The 17,513-nt window shown below is 46.4% G+C and overlaps 11 protein-coding genes across 11 annotated transcripts; 6 read left to right on the top strand and 5 right to left on the bottom strand. All coding sequences in view use genetic code 12, as the record gives it.

Annotated features, from left to right (window-relative positions):
- Positions 1-10: 10 nt before the first annotated feature.
- ATG16 (autophagy protein 16, interacts with Atg12p-Atg5p) lies at positions 11-517 on the top strand (the record flags this gene model as incomplete). Its single annotated transcript, XM_006684923.2, has 1 exon — positions 11-517. One exon carries the CDS (start codon positions 11-13, stop codon positions 515-517), a length of 507 nt encoding a protein of 168 aa, XP_006684986.1.
- Positions 518-541: 24 nt separating this feature from the next.
- Positions 542-2,119, bottom strand: GPI10 (glycosylphosphatidylinositol anchor biosynthesis; the record flags this gene model as incomplete). Its single annotated transcript, XM_006684924.1, has 1 exon — positions 542-2,119. The coding sequence occupies one exon, from the start codon at positions 2,117-2,119 to the stop codon at positions 542-544; it is 1,578 nt and encodes a 525-aa protein (XP_006684987.1).
- Positions 2,120-2,226: 107 nt separating this feature from the next.
- On the top strand, positions 2,227-4,386 carry RIM13 (cysteine protease; the record flags this gene model as incomplete). Its single annotated transcript, XM_006684925.2, has 1 exon — positions 2,227-4,386. The coding sequence occupies one exon, from the start codon at positions 2,227-2,229 to the stop codon at positions 4,384-4,386; it is 2,160 nt and encodes a 719-aa protein (XP_006684988.2).
- A 90-nt stretch (positions 4,387-4,476) lies between these two features.
- Positions 4,477-5,484, top strand: OST3 (oligosaccharyl transferase subunit ost3/OST6; the record flags this gene model as incomplete). Its single annotated transcript, XM_006684926.2, has 1 exon — positions 4,477-5,484. One exon carries the CDS (start codon positions 4,477-4,479, stop codon positions 5,482-5,484), a length of 1,008 nt encoding a protein of 335 aa, XP_006684989.1.
- Positions 5,485-5,498: 14 nt separating this feature from the next.
- Positions 5,499-5,837, bottom strand: PSN45_002547 (uncharacterized protein; the record flags this gene model as incomplete). The annotated part of the gene is made up of 1 exon (XM_006684927.2): positions 5,499-5,837. The coding sequence occupies one exon, from the start codon at positions 5,835-5,837 to the stop codon at positions 5,499-5,501; it is 339 nt and encodes a 112-aa protein (XP_006684990.2).
- Positions 5,838-5,903: 66 nt separating this feature from the next.
- PSN45_002546 (uncharacterized protein) lies at positions 5,904-8,204 on the top strand (the record flags this gene model as incomplete). Its single annotated transcript, XM_006684928.2, has 1 exon — positions 5,904-8,204. The coding sequence occupies one exon, from the start codon at positions 5,904-5,906 to the stop codon at positions 8,202-8,204; it is 2,301 nt and encodes a 766-aa protein (XP_006684991.1).
- A 46-nt stretch (positions 8,205-8,250) lies between these two features.
- Positions 8,251-8,670, bottom strand: PSN45_002545 (uncharacterized protein; the record flags this gene model as incomplete). The annotated part of the gene is made up of 1 exon (XM_006685122.1): positions 8,251-8,670. The coding sequence occupies one exon, from the start codon at positions 8,668-8,670 to the stop codon at positions 8,251-8,253; it is 420 nt and encodes a 139-aa protein (XP_006685185.1).
- Positions 8,671-8,725: 55 nt separating this feature from the next.
- PSN45_002544 (uncharacterized protein) lies at positions 8,726-9,073 on the top strand (the record flags this gene model as incomplete). Its single annotated transcript, XM_006684929.1, has 1 exon — positions 8,726-9,073. One exon carries the CDS (start codon positions 8,726-8,728, stop codon positions 9,071-9,073), a length of 348 nt encoding a protein of 115 aa, XP_006684992.1.
- A 56-nt stretch (positions 9,074-9,129) lies between these two features.
- On the bottom strand, positions 9,130-11,982 carry PPR1 (Fungal specific transcription factor; the record flags this gene model as incomplete). Its single annotated transcript, XM_006684930.2, has 1 exon — positions 9,130-11,982. One exon carries the CDS (start codon positions 11,980-11,982, stop codon positions 9,130-9,132), a length of 2,853 nt encoding a protein of 950 aa, XP_006684993.2.
- A 108-nt stretch (positions 11,983-12,090) lies between these two features.
- On the bottom strand, positions 12,091-14,175 carry PSN45_002542 (uncharacterized protein; the record flags this gene model as incomplete). The annotated part of the gene is made up of 1 exon (XM_006684931.2): positions 12,091-14,175. The coding sequence occupies one exon, from the start codon at positions 14,173-14,175 to the stop codon at positions 12,091-12,093; it is 2,085 nt and encodes a 694-aa protein (XP_006684994.1).
- Positions 14,176-15,281: 1,106 nt separating this feature from the next.
- On the top strand, positions 15,282-16,970 carry PSN45_002541 (uncharacterized protein; the record flags this gene model as incomplete). The annotated part of the gene is made up of 1 exon (XM_006684932.2): positions 15,282-16,970. One exon carries the CDS (start codon positions 15,282-15,284, stop codon positions 16,968-16,970), a length of 1,689 nt encoding a protein of 562 aa, XP_006684995.1.
- Between the last annotated feature and the right edge of the window lie 543 nt (positions 16,971-17,513).

Raw genomic sequence — 17,513 nt, 5'->3', positions numbered from 1 at the left:
TTATCTACTAATGAGCTGGACCCTGGATGTGCTCCATGGGTTGGAGATTCGTGATGAGATCGAGAAGCGGGACTCTATATATTTCACGGCATTCAAGCAGCTTAGTCTCACTGCGCAGAAACCGAAAGGTGATACTGGCAATGACGGTATCACTCTTCATCTGTTAATATCCGACAAAGATGTGCTTATCAACAAGATGAATACCTTGCATTTTGAAATCCAGAAACTCGAGGAAAAGCTTGTGCACACCAACAAGCTCAACCGACAGTTGGAGAAGGAGACAGCAGCGTTGAAAGGCAAAATCACTAGCCTTACTTTTGAAATTGCTGAAAAGAATAAGGCAATTGAGACCATCAACGACGAGCTTCTATCATGTAATATTCAAAACAACATATTGAGCAAAACTGCCGATGATTTGACGGAGGAGAACGAGTCATTGGTGCAGAGGTGGATGGAGAGGGTGAAACTCGATGCTGAAAAGCTAAACGATGCTAATGAGCTCGTTCAAGGTAAATGAAATGATGCTATTTACACAAAAATGCTATGAACCACCAGGTCTGCAGAAAACCACAAGGTCTCCCCGGCGTCGGTCGTCCCAGTGGAAGTAGCTGTTGAAAAGACGCTTGCACTCAACGTATCCAAGGTGCTTGAGTATTTCATCCATTTCAACAAACGCTTCGAAAATCACCACTCGTGCAGGCCAATTGTATTTGAACTCATCAGCTACAGAGTCGATTTCTGGGGGAAAGTTGGTGTGGACAAAGTGGCGTGGATCATCGTACATTTGGTCCGACTCGTCTCTGTACTCACGAAGTAATTGTGGGTCCTTCCCCGTGAGATGCAACGGAGGCTCGCATGTGATGAACCAGGAGTTGTTGAACCTGGGATCATGCAAGTGGCTTTGCCAGGGAGTGGAATGGCATGGGGTAAGGAAGCCGACGTCCAATACGTTTTCTGACTTCAAGTAGTCCAATACGTTTTCTGACTTCAAGTAGTCCAATATGTCGATTTCTCCTCGTTCGTTAACAGTGGTGAAGAATAGGGCAATCACAACGTTGAGTACAATAACCAACACTGCCCATGCTTTGAATGTCCGAGACTTCAAGTAAACCTGTCTCACCGAATATGCACTGTACAATAGGAAAATTGGCATCAACGGGTAGATGAACCTAAACTCCTTGTGGCCGATACACGAGAATAGCAAGAGGGTGCTCATACAAACCAATCCCAAGATGTCTCTGTAAAGTTTGAATTTCCAAACGGCATGAACGAAAAATGGCAAGTACGTTGTAAGGATGATGGGAATCGATTGGAAAATATGAAAGTGCCATGGGGAGGATCCATAGAATACTGAGAGGTTCCTGATCACGTTGAACTCCACGAAATTGTACAACACAAAGGTATAAAACCCGTAGAAAAGTCGGTCTAGCAACGTACTAACCCCAAATATGACCAGCAATTCGACTGCTAAACCGGCCACAAGTTTGAAGTTTGACTGCAAGCTTACAATGGCAACAAAATAGACCCCTAGAACAAGCCATATAATAGAATTTGTAGGCCGAATAATACAACTCACAAACGCAAACCCACAGGGTACAAACATCGTTCTATAGTCGGACGATCTCCAAGGCCAATAAGCCAACCCAATGGTAGTAAGAACCATCTCCAACGTATTGGAGAAGGACCTAGTTATCACGTACCAGTTGAAAGGATTCAATATCGACAATATGACTGTTATCTTGGCCATCTGCTCATTATTGGTATATCTTTTGGCAAAAACGTACAAATGTGCTTCTGCAGTTGCAGCCAAAATAGCACCCATAACTTTTGGTGCCAGCACCACAAACACGGTGTTATCTGTAACTAGACTCACCAATTTATATGCCCCAGCATATATCAACGGATGAATCGACGACCTAAGGCCCTGCTGCCATTCCCATGTCAAATAGCCATATCCAAACACTAACCGATGAGCTGGCTCCAAACACTGGAAAAACTCGTCCGGCTGGAAAAAAGTCGAGATACTGAAAGCATTGACGAGTCGCACCACCAAAACCACCCACCATACGTGGGAAACCCTCCAGGTTCTTTGAAACCACAGATGGCCGTCGGCAGACATCTGTTAAATAAGTTTCCAAAGCGCGCGCAGCCTTGGAATCTGGGGGTAACTTGATGCTGCTTAAACAGGTGAGGACTCTTTTAGAAGAATGTCAATTTCACGAGGCCATGGGAAGGATATCCGACAGCTGGATATGTTGTATGGACGCCATCAAGTTGTTGAACCAGATGAGCAAGGAAGACACTGAACCCTATACCCAAATATTGTCTGTATTTACCCTCCAGCTATATGACCGACTTTCCAAGACTTCCATGCCAATGGACCAAAAGATCCAGTGGATCAATTCGAAGCTTCACAACACATATTTCTACCCTCAGATTGAATTTGGCGGGGGTTTAACGTCGAGTATGGGTCCGTTTGTGCTACCACAAACAGAACCCGAACTCGAGTTGCCAAGCCATTTAAATGCTCAGTACTACCCACTTGAAATTGATGACTGGTCGGCAGAAATGGACCATTTGGCCCAACTACACCAAGACGTGCTTTCCAACTGTTCGCTAGTATCAGCAATTCTTGCGCTAGTCCACTCAGAAGGGATGTTGGTTGATTTGGTACATCCTCATGCAGCAGCGCAGAATTACACTGTGACCTTCACTTTTAATGGAACCAAGAGAACGGTTTCGGTGGACAACCGGTTGCCGCTACTACCACAGGACACTCAGTACTTGACCATTCGGTCCAGCAATAACTTAAACTTGTACTGGCCTGCTCTTATAGAAAAAGCATACTTGAAGGTGATGGGGAAAGGGTACAACATCGATGGGTCCAACATGGCGTACGATGGGTTCATGCTCACAGGATGGGTTCCGGATATCATCATGATAAAAGACGGACAGCTACCGGTTTCACATATCAAATATTTGAAGAATCGGAACACAACGGTGATGATGGGGTTGGGAACTGGCAAAATCAGCAGGGTGCTTTCAGACAAAATCGGGCTAGTTTCTCTTCATGACTACACACTTTTGGACTTCGACGAGACCCGAAACACCGTCACCATCAAGAATCCCTGGCTCCATAGCACCGATAAGAATCGCATAATAGAGCTTCCTGCCAATGGTTTGTTTCAGTTTCAGTTTTTCTATCTCAATTGGAACACGGATAAATTGTTTCAATTTCGAACCACCACCAGTTTCATCCATAGTGGCGATCTCACGCGAGATTTGCTTGCCAGCAGACCCCAGCTCAGCATTGAGAATCCTCTGGAACAGTCCCACGAGGTGTGGTTGTTTCTTGAGAGATTCTTCACCAAAGATGTTGAAGAGGTAGTTATTGCAATGGACATCTATGCATCTGAGGGTGACAAGGTTCTTCTCTCCAAGCAGTACAATAACGTGTATGCTGGAGAACCCACCAATGCTAGGACCTCTCTTGTCAGATTCACAATGAATCCCAACACTAAGTACACGGTGGTGGTTCACTGTTCTGTCAAGTGCTCGATGTCCTTAACGGTGTTTCACAATGTGAGCAATGATTTCAAGATCCACCGGGCAAAGTTGAAGTACACCGAGTCGTTGAAGATCACCGACGAATGGGACTTTATTAATAGTGGAGGTAACCGTTCCCTCACCTCGTACATCAATAATCCGCAATTTGACTTGGAAATTTCGCAGCCATCAGACTTGATGATAACGTTGATAGGCGAACTGTTGCTTACGTTCCAAGTCTTACACTGGAACTATGCCGAAAAGTCCCGGAAAATGCAACATCTTGACGACCTCAAACTTCTCTGCGACGAGCCATACACTGCGGGAGCGCAGGGTTCGACATTGAAGAACCTCAGCCCAGGAATTTATAGAATTGTTTGTTCGACCCAAGAACCCAATGTGCGAGTACCGTTCCAACTCCAGGTGTTTCACAATCTTCCTAGCAATGAGGCAAGAATTTCACGAGTTGGTGGATCACTTGGGTTATTCACTGACAATTTCCGCTATGATTGGAACGGTACAAATAGGTACAAATTCATGTTTTCCACCAAATGCTATAATCGCCGGTTCACGTTCCACCTCAAGCACTCATCGTGTAACTTCATGAATCCCGAGGGCGTATCAGTATACCGCCCAGCGCTCCGTGGGTCGGTGTTCAACCTAGACACTCTGCAGCCACTCATGGTGAATGAAGAATGGAGTTCCAGCTTGTACGGAGTGTTTGTGGAATGGACATGTAGGGTTCCTGGGAACTTTGTGCTACTTGTAGAACGGTTCGAGCCTGGAAATGGCACACTTGAGATCGAGGTAGGCTGTAATGGGCAGTTCTTCTCTCTTTGACGACATATTTTAATATATTTGCAGCCTCTGAATGCGCGACTGAAAAATTCCAAAGTAATTATCGACGTGTTGAGTTTGACGTAAATCAGCATGAAGGTATCTTTAATACAATTGATGATGGGTGTAATGGCCTACGCCGCTTGTGTGTTGGGTGGCTTCACCAACGAAGAGATGCTTGCCAAGGTCAAGAAACTTGGCGGCAAAAAAGTATTTCAGTTGAAAGAAAACAACTATGAAGAGTTCCTCAATGGACCCAGAGACTACCACTTGATGTTGGTATTATCATCTACTTCCAGTCAGTTTAACTGTCCGCTATGTGTGGAAATCAAGCCCGACTACGAGTTGGTGGCCAACTCGTGGTTCCAGGACCATCCTAATGGTGTGGGCGCTCTGTCTGAAGGTAAAGACGTTTACTTTTTGTACGCAGAATTTTTAAATGCTAAACTGTTGTTCCAAAAATTGCAATTGAACAACATTCCCAAGGCGTATTACGTGGCACCCAGTGCTGCTAGTGCTCCGGATGCGTGGACGGATGAGCTTGAAGAGTATCAGTTTTTCCAGGGAGTTCACACCGAGTTGATCTCCATCTTCTTGGGGGACAAGACCGGCCACAAGTTCAATGTGTACGTTCCAGTCAGTTACAGCAAGCTTGGATGGACTGTCTTCATTGTGGCTGTGGTGGTTTTGTGGCTCAAGGTGTTCTTCAAGCAATTCAAGGTATTGCTCTCTTCCAAGCTTTTGTGGACAGTGTTGTCGATCATCACCATTTTGTTGTTCACCTCGGGATACATGTTTAATCAGATCCGTCATACGCCCTACTTCAAGCAGAACCCCGAAGGAGCTGTGGAGTACTTTGCTGGGGGTCAGCAGACGCAGTATGCAATTGAGACTCAAATCGTATCGTTTATCTATGGTATCTTGAGTCTTTTGTTCGTGACGTTGGTGAAAAAAGTCCCAACCATTGAACATCCCAAAGTCAAATTGTTGGCCACTGGTCTCGTGACCATCTCTATCTACGCTATCTTTAGCGTGTTATTGGCCATATTCGGCATCAAAAGCCCCGGGTTTCCCTTCAAATTCTTCAAGATCTTTGGTTAGAAAATACATCTTCGTCACTCTACATCCAACCTCTCACCCATACCGTCCACTCTCTTGTCTATCTTGTCCATTCGTTTCTTTGTGGCATGAAGGCGCTTGCGGATGGTTTTGACCCGTTGTAGAACCGCTGACACGTCCTTTTTATCGATGGTGCTGTGGGCGTCTTCGAACTTCTGAAGTCGCTCCTCAATGAGTTTTAACCTCGTGAGCAAAATTACCTGGGATTGGTGAAGCAGATCAAAGTTCTCGTTCAAGCTGTCCAAGGGACCACTCAATACCGAGTGGGCAATAAGCTCAATTGGATGTAAGTCCCCATCAGACTCAGGATCACTCATTGGTATTTGCCGCGACATCACAAGCGCGCGCAAAAAGCTGCAACGAGCAAAGCACTATCGTCTTACACTTGACAGCCATACCTAATGGCCATGCTTTCAGGTAGACCCTCTGCGGATGCCAGCACATCGGAGGCCACGAAGAAAGACTTGGTACTTTTTAGAGATGTCAAGGCGGTCAAGTCGGGCCAAATTCATCGGTTTCAAATCAACTATACGCCTACCACGGAAGACAAGGTGGTGCTGCTAACAAAGAATCTTTGGGTCAAGGTCAAAAACACCGAACCACTTCCTATGCGAGCAGCATTTATTGCCGGTCCGTACTTACTCTATGTGGACTGCCGGTCCGAGGACTACGATATCAATAAAAAATGCTTTATCACCGCTGACCAACCGACTTTTGAACCACAATTGCAACCAGGAAACTCGTTTTATGCTGAGCTTTCATGCCATACCATCAAGGATACGTACCGGTGGACGGTGGACGTGGTATCGCAAATGATCTTCAACAACAATGTGGAAATCAATTTTGAGATTATGGTGGGAACTTCTAGACAAGTGCTACACGAGGCGAGTCTTCCCGACAAGCATGTAGAAAACCGTGATAGAATCGGAACGTTTGTTTCACTGCAAACCCTTGAGGTCAGCGATTTGGACATTTACGATTTGTGGAATCTACCAATTCCCAATCCACAAAAACCCATCCACCTTGTGATACTCACGCACGGATTACACTCTAATGTGAGTGCAGATATGTTTTATTTGAAAGAACAGATCGACTCGTGCAACAGCGACTCAGCCAGTGAGAACTTCGTGGTGAAAGGATTCTTTGGAAACATCTGCAAGACTGAACGAGGAATCAAGTATCTAGGGAGTCGAGTTGCCGAGTATATCATTGATTTGATCCAGAATAATGAGCCCCTCAGCAAAGGGAACGTCACCAAGATCTCGTTTGTTGGACACCTGTTGGGAGGATTGGTGCAGACGTTTACAATTGCATATTTACAGGTGAATTTCCCCTGGTTTTTCCAGAGGATCAAGCCCATTAACTTCATCACCATCGCATCACCAATGTTAGGTGCCAGTAACGAAAACCCGATTTACGTCAATTTGGCATTGCTGGCAGGAATCGTTGGAAAGACTGGGCAGGAATTGAGCTTGCGATTCACGGAGGATGTCTCGAAACCTCTTTTATTGCTACTTCCTCAAGGCCCAACTCATACGGTCCTCAAGAGATTTGTGAGAAGAACCTTATATTCGAATGTGGCTAATGATGGAGTGGTGCCCTTGAGAACTTCGGCTCTATTGTATTTGGACCATGAAGGCTTGGGTACGATACTTTCAAAAAAATCGATGTCTTCTCATAACATCGACGAGTCAAAAGTAGATAAGATTCCAGATGACGATTGTGTTGGAGACAACAACTTATCTTTCTTACCCCAACCGGTTCAAGTGATGTTGCTGAAGTTTATGCCCCAAAAACAGCACAAGACTACTGAAGTGGTAGATGACAAGGACGAAGTGGATGATCCCCAGTCTTCGAACACAAAGAATATATTGAAACGGATTGAAGGCCTACACAGATCGTCTGTTTTGGAAACAGCTCAATCTCTTTTACTACCACCTTTGCCTCCAACTAGTTACATTGTGAACCCAGACGAAAGAGAAAATGCCATTATTTACGACAAGGTTTACCATGAAGATGACCTTCCTCCAAGAGACTCCACTGAAGAAGCCTCGAAAAGACTTGGAGCCGAAGTTGTTAATGTCAATGAAGTGAAAGCCAATGACTCTCAAGTCACCACCTTCAGAAAGCGTTTGATGAGTAGTTTCGACTTACAAGAGTTTGAACGAATCGAAGAGGAAATTGCTCGTGAGTACCATAAAGATATGAGCTGGAGAAAAGTTCTTGTACGACTCAACCCTGACGCCCACAACAACATCATTGTTCGAAGAAGGTTTGCTAATGCCTATGGGTGGCCTGTAATGGAGCATTTGATCAACAACCACTTCACTATCGATGCAATGAAAGAGCAGGAAGCGGTTTCTCATCGATGGAATCTCAACGGGATTGGAATGTGGGATAGCGAAACACCAGGTGAAGGCTTTGAGCTTGTGGATCTACTCTCTCGAGATCTCATCAAAAAGGAAAATAAGGATATAGAGGAGACAGGCCCGAAAAACGACCACCAATGGATAAACACCAAAGACAACGAGTCCTTCTTCTCGGTGGGACCTGCCAGTTTGATCAGTGATGTCGGAGAGATGGTGGGAAACTTGAGAGACCAGTGGTATACCAATCAGAATACTAGACTTGCTGTTCAGGAAGAGGTGGAAGTGTGTCAGCCAGCCGATGAGCCTCCGCAAGTGATGGGGGACTTTTTATAGAATTAGGATGTATTGCCTATATTACAGGATATAATGTACAGGTTATTTATTGTGATTGCTGCTCTTGTTGTTGGTCTTCTTCATCGTTCTCCGGGAGTGGAAACAACTCGTTGATCTTATCGATGAGCAGGTTGACAGAATCCTCGTTCAATCTCTGATCACACTCCTCGATCACCGCGTGCACATGGACCATTGATCGAGGAAGTGAGTTCATTATCTGAAGCTTTTCGATCTTCACCAAATCATACTGGTTCAAAAAAACCATCAACTGTTTGAATTTGTCGGGCGACTCGATTTGAGAACATGCTCTGTCTTCCAAAAAAGATATGATCTCCTTGGAAACGATCTCCAACTCCAACCCACCGTGCTTACTTTTCTTCTTATCCTTCGGGTTTTGGGTGGCCTTGAGATGTTCAAGCACCTCGTAGTCCGATAAAAACTTGTCTCTTTCAATCAACACCTTCATGCTAAACTGTGCTCATCTCAAAAACTTGGGACCGCGAAAGTCTCGCTATCTCCAAATGACGGTGCTTATATTGAATCCTGAGGAATTGAAGACCAGGTTCCCACAGCTGTCCGAAAGCGATACGCTACGAGTTCGTCTCATAGTGCAAACACTCAGGTTTGACTACGAGTCGAACCACATAGCCATCCGGTCAATGCTGTGTGTGACTCCCAGTAGTGTTAAGGTGTGGCTCCACAACATAGGAAAGTACGATTCTCAGGTTGTTAAAAAGGGGACCGTCATCGACGTGACCGGCTACTTCAACGGGGAAGATGTCGACGCCATCGAGATCCTGGCGTTGAATGGAAGCGAACTCACTCAAGAGAATATTTCGGTATTACAGACCATTAGCCATCTCCCCTAATACAAACGCCTCTATTATGTGGTATATATTGTACAAAGTCTATGAAAGGCCACTGCTCACTGGGGAGTAGGCGAGCCTTCGAAATGGAGTCCTGAGAAGGTGTTGGAGCCACTGGTGAAAAACTGGTCCCAAATGGGGTTTGTTGGGACCTGATGAATCAACTCGTAAACCTTGCGGCCATCGTGAGGGATTCTGTTATCAAAAGGAGGTGCCATTTGCAGAACGGGGCGGTCACTTTCAATACCTGTGAACTGGGCAGCCGTGTTCTCTGGCACCTGTCGGTTGGGAATCATACGGTTCAATATGACGGGAGAAGAACCATTCGAGTCATTGGAATCGTGCGAGTATGGAGTTGTGTTGAAAGCTCCATTCTCGTTTGCAAGATGACGATGATCTACAAAGAGCTGATGGTTGAGATCGGCGTCACTGTAGCTGTTTCGTCTGGAGTTTGTTGAAAGCGGCGACTTCTCCAACTCGTCAAAAAAGTGTTCCAATTCGTTGCCATACATTGCGTTGGAACTGGTCCACTCAAATGTTGATGGTGTATTGAAGTCTGGGGTGGACTGGGTCATTTTGTTGGAGAAAAGGTTCTGCAACATCGGCCTCTCGAACTGGTGGGCAATAGGAATATCATGGTGTAACAAATCGGGAGAATTATCCGATGGAACAGAGGGTATCGCATAAGAATCATGGTCAGTTTCCAATTTGCCCAGAATATCGTCGGGTTTATATGATAAACTTGGTTCTTCTGGGGTTTGGCTGGGTTCTATTTCTTGGGTGCTTTCATTTTGGATATGGGCAACGAGGTTATTCAAGTTGTTATTCAGGTACCCTTTGGCAATACTAATTTTGGTGGAAGGTCCAAGTCGGACACTACCGTGGACCGTTTCATTATACTTGATTTTGACAACAGCAGCCGTCAACATCTCAAATGTGTTTTTACACGTTGAAGCAGCATCACATCTATCGATTAATGTGTTCAAGACGGTAATACACTCCTGGGTGATTTTCTTGACCTCGAATAAGGAGTTTTGAGACCGCACAACCTCCGAGTTGTAGATGCTGTACAAGTATGAGGTTCCGGCCATGAATAAGTTCAAAACCGCAGCCCACGTATAGTTGATACATTTGTTGGTCAACAACTGGGTGTAGATATTGATGAGTTCTTTAGCGCATTCGCTCACCTTGGAAAAGTCCTTCTTATTCAACTTGAAGTTTTTGGGAGACAATCCGTGCAAAATCAATAGAGTATGATTATAGTTCAATCCAAAAAAGTCCAAGTTGAAATCACAATTCATTTTTCTTCTAGTTTTGGGACATGTGCTCTTCCAGCTCTTAAGCTGCTTGGAAATGTTTTGTTTCCATTCCAGTAAGGTGTTGAACTGTCTGGGTAAATCGGAGTTCCCAAAGAGCATTCGTTGCACTTGACTTTGGATTTGTCTCACTCTGAACATAGAAATAGATATTGTTTTGTAACTCGACAGGCTACTGGTCTTATCGGAATAATCCTGAACCTTCACATCGTGAGGAACAATCAACGCATCGTCCAATTCACTGGGGAACCGGGTGGTGATATACTCATCGGGGATTCCATCGGGTCTACTCAAATAGAAACTAATTTGTCTATCCAACGAGTAGGTACACCAGAAAAGCCTTCTTCTCTTGTCCAACGTGAACGAGTCAATCTTCAACGTTTGGTTGATGGACTCCGAGTGAAGACCCAAGTCCACACAGAGTCTCAAGGCAGAACCCACCAAGTACCAACAACCAGGCACCGCAGGTCTCATGATAGAATATAACGCCGTTAGCAACAATCCCTGGAGCACCTCCAACTGGTCGGACGAGGTGTAGACCTGGTCGATGTATTTCAAGGCTGCTAATCGTAAGGAATCAGATATGTTGGTGGGATATTGTAAATGGTGAGTGGAAGAAGCGATTGCAAATACGATGTTTAGGAAAAACAACGGTTTGTGGAACTTGAGGGGCACACTGATCTCATTTGAGAGAGTGGAAGTGTCCACCTTCTGGTTGTTGGCCTTGTAGTAGCTCATTCTTTCGTTCAACGCCTGTTTGTACTGAGCGAGCCATGTCAAAGATTCATCTCTATAGTACGGGTCGTCTTCGAGTCCCGACATGTTGATGGCCGTGTAGTTGGAGGCCAATGTGATGTTTGTGTCCAACCTCCCGTAGATGGGTAAAAAGCACGTTTGCAAAAACTCTTCTCGGTGAAGAACAGGACACTGGGAGTTGGACTGAGCAAAGAACACCCGAACGAACTCCTGGGCAGTTTTCTTGGGAGGCAACAAGGCCGGAAGAATCTCCTCCAGTGACACCACGTTCAGGGTGGTGGGATCGAGCTCGATTTCAGGGGTGGAGGACACATTGGAACATCTTTTTTTGAACTTGACGGCGGTGGACATCAACTTGGCAAACGAAATCAGGTGGTGGGTGGCCTCCAGCCGGTTATCCTTGGCGTTGATGGAGTTGAACTTGACCTGGTTCATGAGCACGCCCTGCTCTCGTTGGTCCTGGATTTCTTCCTGGTCTTTGTCACTGATGGAACTTTTGGAGGTGGTGTTCTCGGTAGAAGCAGCAAGATCATGAACCACCTGGGGGTCGACACCCAGCTCCTTGAGTTTCATTTCCAAGGCAGCAATCCGATCTTCCAAGTGGGTGACATAGGATCGAGGAACCTCTCTACCGGTAGCGGGGTCCAAACCTATACATTCGACGTTAGCCTTGTCACACTTGGAGCACTTTGGGAAGTTTTGGTCACATTTGATTTTTTTCTTGCGGCATCGCTGACAGGCAGAGATGGGGCGAGAGAGACTCAATGAAGGGGAGGAGACTCGGGGGATCTTGGACTCAGTGGGTGAATCCTCGTGCTCATTCTCCCTCTTGATTCCCATGGTCGATGTTTGGTGAAAAAAGATAACTTCGCGATAACAGGGCGAGCGATTATTGGATGAATATATTACAGTAGAGATATATAAGAATCAGAGCCAAAACTGTTTACACTAATCGCTCGATTCATTCACATGCTTGATCACCACATCTTCAAGCTCGTAGCTCCCCATCAATGGAGGAATCAATAACTCATATCCCATGGTTTTACAGTCAAAGTCCTTAGCATCATCCTCCACATGTATGGTGGTCACCAAACTGTCTGCCAAAAGCGGGTACTCGATGAACCGCTCGTAACTGTTGTGGGACAGCGACGGGGCCGGGGCCACCTTTGTGGACCCCGGATACCTGCTGACTATCCGTTCGTCGTCTTCATGGCTCACCTCGTTTTTGTGCACCGAGTGTTTGGCCAAGTTCAAATCACACCAGTTCCGCTTGTTCAAAAACTGCAAGTTGGCTCGCGGATGACCATCGGGGTTCACGTTGAAGAGTGGAACCACGTCCTCGTCACAATCCCGGTTAAAATGGTGCACTTTGGACCGTTTGTCCAACAAGGTGGCCATGGCATCGGGTGGAGGAGCGTTGATAATGGCCGACGACGTCACGTTGAACATCAACCGCGGGTCGTACTGCGGGAACTCCAAGGTGTTACGGTTCTGTTGCTTAAAGTTGTCTTTTTTGATGGGATGGAAGGTGGGATGATGGTGGACTCTCGACTTCAATCGGCCAATACAGCACAAGTGCACGTCTCCACTTAAAATGGTGATTCGAACTGAGTGCTGGGCCCCAAACTCCATGAGGTCTCTGACAAGCCGATTGCGCTCGGCCTTGTGGTTTTTGGAGCACCAGTGGTCGTTGATATCGTCCAATACTTCGATGGACCCGTCGAATTCGTTTAAAAGTCCCTTGTTGATGACCCCCATCTCCGCCAACTTCCGGAGAGGCTTCAACCACGGCGACGTCAACACCATCTCCAACCACACCAACCGTGGGTACAAGATGGGTACACCCAACATCACCAAAAGATGTTTGATGTCAGGGTTCAGCTCAAGTTCCAGTTTCATGCGGCCAAAAATGCCCTTGTAGGAGCTGTCAGACACAATCTTCAGCAAGCTCCGCTCGGTTCTACAGTCCAAGCCCACCACCGCGATCTCGGGGCCCAACCGTGTGAACAACGACCGGTTGAGGTACGGAACGTACCGGGGTTTGGTGGTGCCCACTATCCACAGCGAATCAAACTGCGGTTGCAACCGCTCCTGCGGCAACTGGTGATGTTGGAAAATCATGTAGTACAAAAAGGCAATCTCACCGATGGCCTTGAACACGGGCGAAGCCATGGTGGCTTCGGGGTACGAGCCGAACCCGTCAATAATATCGTGGTCGTCAAAAATGTTGATTGACGGGATGGTGGCCATGGCCATGGGGAAGAGCGAGTCAAGGTACCGCGACTTCTTGCCCACCCAGAAGCCCTTGCCGAACCAGGCCATGTAGTGGTGGAGATAGTAGTTGTGCAAATCCTGTTCAAATGCTTCATCCACCTGCATCTGCTGTTTCTTCTTAAATCCGTCAATTTGCGTCCACTGCTGCATCTTGGTACTCATCACCTTGACGGAGTCGCAGTAGATCTGGTCACCACCGCCCAACATCACGTGGTATGGGTTTTGTGAGTGCCGGTTCAATACATCAAACCACAAGCTGGAAGGGTATTGGGCCGCATCGCACGCTAATGAGAAGCCGTTGCAGCTGAAACTGACAATGTTCATAGACTGGGTGGAAGCCGGGAGATAGAACTTCCAGTATGCCGTTGTCTGGCCGTTGATGGCGTACAGGCATACCGACTCGTGTGGTTGGAGTGGGAGGTCTATCATGTACCGGTAGAATTGGAGGTTTTCATGCTTGTAGAAACAATTCCCGTCAAAGTTTCCTTTTCCCACCACTTCCTGGGAGTTAGAATCACCCAACTGGTAGGTTATGGAAGGCACCTCGTCGTAGTCTTCCAAAACGAGTAAAAGACTTGCCAAATACCGTGAGGAACCTTTATCATTGCAGTTGAAGAGCTTGAGAATGGGTCCGGAGCGTATGTTGAGGTCAATGGGTGAGTCCTGCGGGCATTCTTCGGGGACGTTCTTGGACTTGGCCTCGTTGATGTTCCGGAACTCAGACACCGGCAATTTGTCGAAAATGGGTGAAGTAGTCATAATTGTTGAAATTGTCGGTTGCTTATTTTTGCGTTTCAGCCATTTGATAATAATGAGTTGCTGGGAATTTCACAGATTCATCGTGGCGGCACCGGTTTCCCCTGGCGCAAGATGGGTGTTGGACTATGTGCACACCGAGGGGGGTTTGACCCGACACGCCCCAAATAGTCTGGACGCACACGCCTGGATGCACACGCCGCAACTAGTCTGGACACACACTCCTGGACGTACACGCCGTGTCCCCGGACTTTACCTCAGGCCCGGCACCGGCCTCTATGGAAAGCACATGTGTACAAGCCCAAACAGGTGATCCAAGTGAGTAGGTTGAGATTTTCGGGACTTTATTGGCTTTCGTGTGTTTAACTCATTGTTCTTATTATGGTTGTGGAGGAGCGAAATATGTGAAATTCACGCAGACGATAACAGAACCCAAACATAGCAGATAGGTCTGTTATTTGTCATCTGTCACTTGTCATTTGTCACCAACTCTCACCCATACCCCTCTTCCTGGTAATCCTGGTTGTAGGCGTCCATCACCCACCATCGCCCACCAGGATCGCCTACTCGGCAAGCGCCGCCACCACATGAAATGAATGAAAAATATTATTTTACCCCGGATTTGGATGTCGTAAACCTCACGGGCAGAAAAGAAAATGTCGCGGAAACCCTCGGGTTCACCGCCACATCTGGCACTCCTAGATAAATGTCTTGGCAGTATTAAACACAGTTTGCCAAGCAGTTAACAGCGCCTCTTTGTTAACACAGCCTACTCATTACCTGTTACCCTACCAACTTTATCCACATCATATCATGGGCACAGGATACGGCTGCCATCTTATCTTCCCCTCTCCCGCAAAAGTAGGGCCTTCCAGAATTTCGCGACATTGAACCCTCGTTTACTGCCAAGATATTTTCGCCTTTATCAGACAACTCACCCATCACGTTAAATATTCACCTGGTTGCACCAAATCATTTTTTTACTCCCCGTCGCCACAAACTTCGTTTCATTATTGACACGTCAAACACACCACCCATTCCTTCCAGGCGTATCTGGTTCGACTTTCACTTCCCCTACTAGGCTACTCCCTCATTCCCCACATCTGGTGATGTCTCTGTCAGTTGCTCACGACTACTCCCGAGCCGTGTCGTTCAACAACGTCAGTGATGAGTACCTTGGCCTTGAAGAATCTCACCCCAGCATCGACTTCAAAGACATCAACTTCGGGTATGGCTCATCTCTCATGAGTGACATTTCCGCCTCGTACTACAACGTGGAGGGTAGCACCAATAACTACACCCTAAAACCTCCCATTGACTACAAAAAACGTAAACTGCTGTTCCTGCTGACCTCATCCACCCCTCGCAAGCTGATATTGAAGAACAAGTTGAGCCCCCAACAGCTTCAGTATAATCTCAAAAATAGCAAGAGTTTTGGTATCAACTACCACGAGAATTTGGACGACTTGATCAAACACTACGAACCCGATGATCAGCCGGTCGACGACACCAGCAACTCGACGTACGGGTCGAAGCTCAAGAATTCCACCACCACCGGCGCCGCCAAGACCCGCCGGAAAAGCTATAGCGACATGACCCCTGAGGAGTTGATCGCTCTCGACCCACAGTTCCAAACCACCAAATCCAAAATCGACCAGTTTAAGTTTGACTCCCAGAAAACATACTACCTCTCGGAGCGAAAGCTGGTGGTGGTGCCCAAGCTCGAATCCCATCGGTTGAAGCCCAGTTCCAACTATAAAAGTGTCAACTTAAACTACAAGCACGATCACTTTCGACTTCAGCGCACGATCTTGACCCTCGTCGATGGCACCACCCACACTATGGGGTCGCTCGTGTGGATGCTCCAGTCGAACTTTCTCAGCGACGGCGACCACGTGATCATCGGCCTGTTGTTGCCAACCTCTGCTGCTGACGACTCGCTGCTGATCTTCAAAAAGTGCGAGCAGCTCATCTCCAGCTTCTTGCAACAGCTCAAACCCGACTTGGTGTTGAAGGTCACAGTCGACTACGTGATCAACGAACCCATCCAAGGAGCCACCACCAAGAAGGACAAGGATGTGTTGAACTACAAGGTGTTTATCAATAATTTGTTCAACCAGTATACCCCCAACTTGCTCGTATTTGGTAACAAGTGCACCAACCCCAATTTCAAGTATCCGATGAAATTGAAGAATAAGAACAACAAGGACAAGTACCTCATCAAGTTTCTGAGTTATTTGATCAAATACTCGACGATCCCGGTGATCTTGGTCAACTCCCATGTCCGAGTATCCAAGCCTCGCAAGCACTCGCTCGGTTCAACTGCCAGTATTGGCAGCAGCCAGTCATCCATCGAATCGGTGTCCGTCAAGCTAGAAGACATCAACAATGATATGGACCGGTTCGAGGAGATGATGAGGCGGGTCAGTGACAAGTCTTTTACTGAAGCCACCGAGTACATGAACATGGTACAACAGCAGGAGTCCCAACAAGACAACTTGACCGTACCTCAGATCAAAATCTCTGATAATAAAGTGTCTTTCAATGATAATGTGCGATTCAACAAGGTCCACAATATCTACAACAGCCAGTTTCACCGGCAAAGCGCAGGAAGTGCTGAAATGTACAAGGTCAAGTCATTGTTGGACAACAGCTCCGATTCTATCAGTGTGACGAAATCGTCCAAGAGCGAAGAGATTCCTACGAGCGGGTTGACCATTAAGAAAATCAAGAATGGATTGAAGAAAGAACCCGTTAAACAGGAGAAGAAGAAGTCTTTCTGGAAAAAGATATTTTAAGAATATGTTTTTATTAATGTGATTATGAATTAAAAATAACGAAATGCAGTCCGGAGAATAATGAATGCAAGTGGGAGCAATCGCCCAGTACATCTCGGATGCAGTTACCATGAATAATAAAATTATTGACGATGTAAACTCGTAGACCCCGACCCACCCGGCCCGCGTGGTACATGGACAATTTAGACGATGCATGAATAGGAGCTCATTGCCAATTTTTCGTGAGGTGCTTCAAACAATAATGGAGCTGAGTGAAAAATAATGTTGACGGAGGATGTGCTATTTATTGTTGGGTCTTCACCGAATTGTATGAATAGACGAGACAAGTGATACAAGAAGGTGTTCGCAGGTGATTGGAATGCCGGAGACTGGTGGTGCTCGCAGGAGATTTTGGCGCTATTTTATTTCGCAGTAATTTCACGTATACAAGGCTCAGCAACAATCAAGTGCAAAACCACCCTAACAAAAGTTGATGCTTACTGGTTGAGTTTTTCACATCGGCCAGAACTGACCGGGAAATGGGGAAAAATTGTAGTTTGCATT

This window comes from Yamadazyma tenuis, chromosome 3, assembly GCF_029203305.1.
Source record: "Yamadazyma tenuis chromosome 3, complete sequence".
NCBI classification, from domain to species: Eukaryota; Fungi; Ascomycota; class Pichiomycetes; order Serinales; family Debaryomycetaceae; genus Yamadazyma; species Yamadazyma tenuis.
Note: the sequence above shows the minus strand (reverse complement) of the source record. Positions and strands in the feature narration are given on the sequence as shown.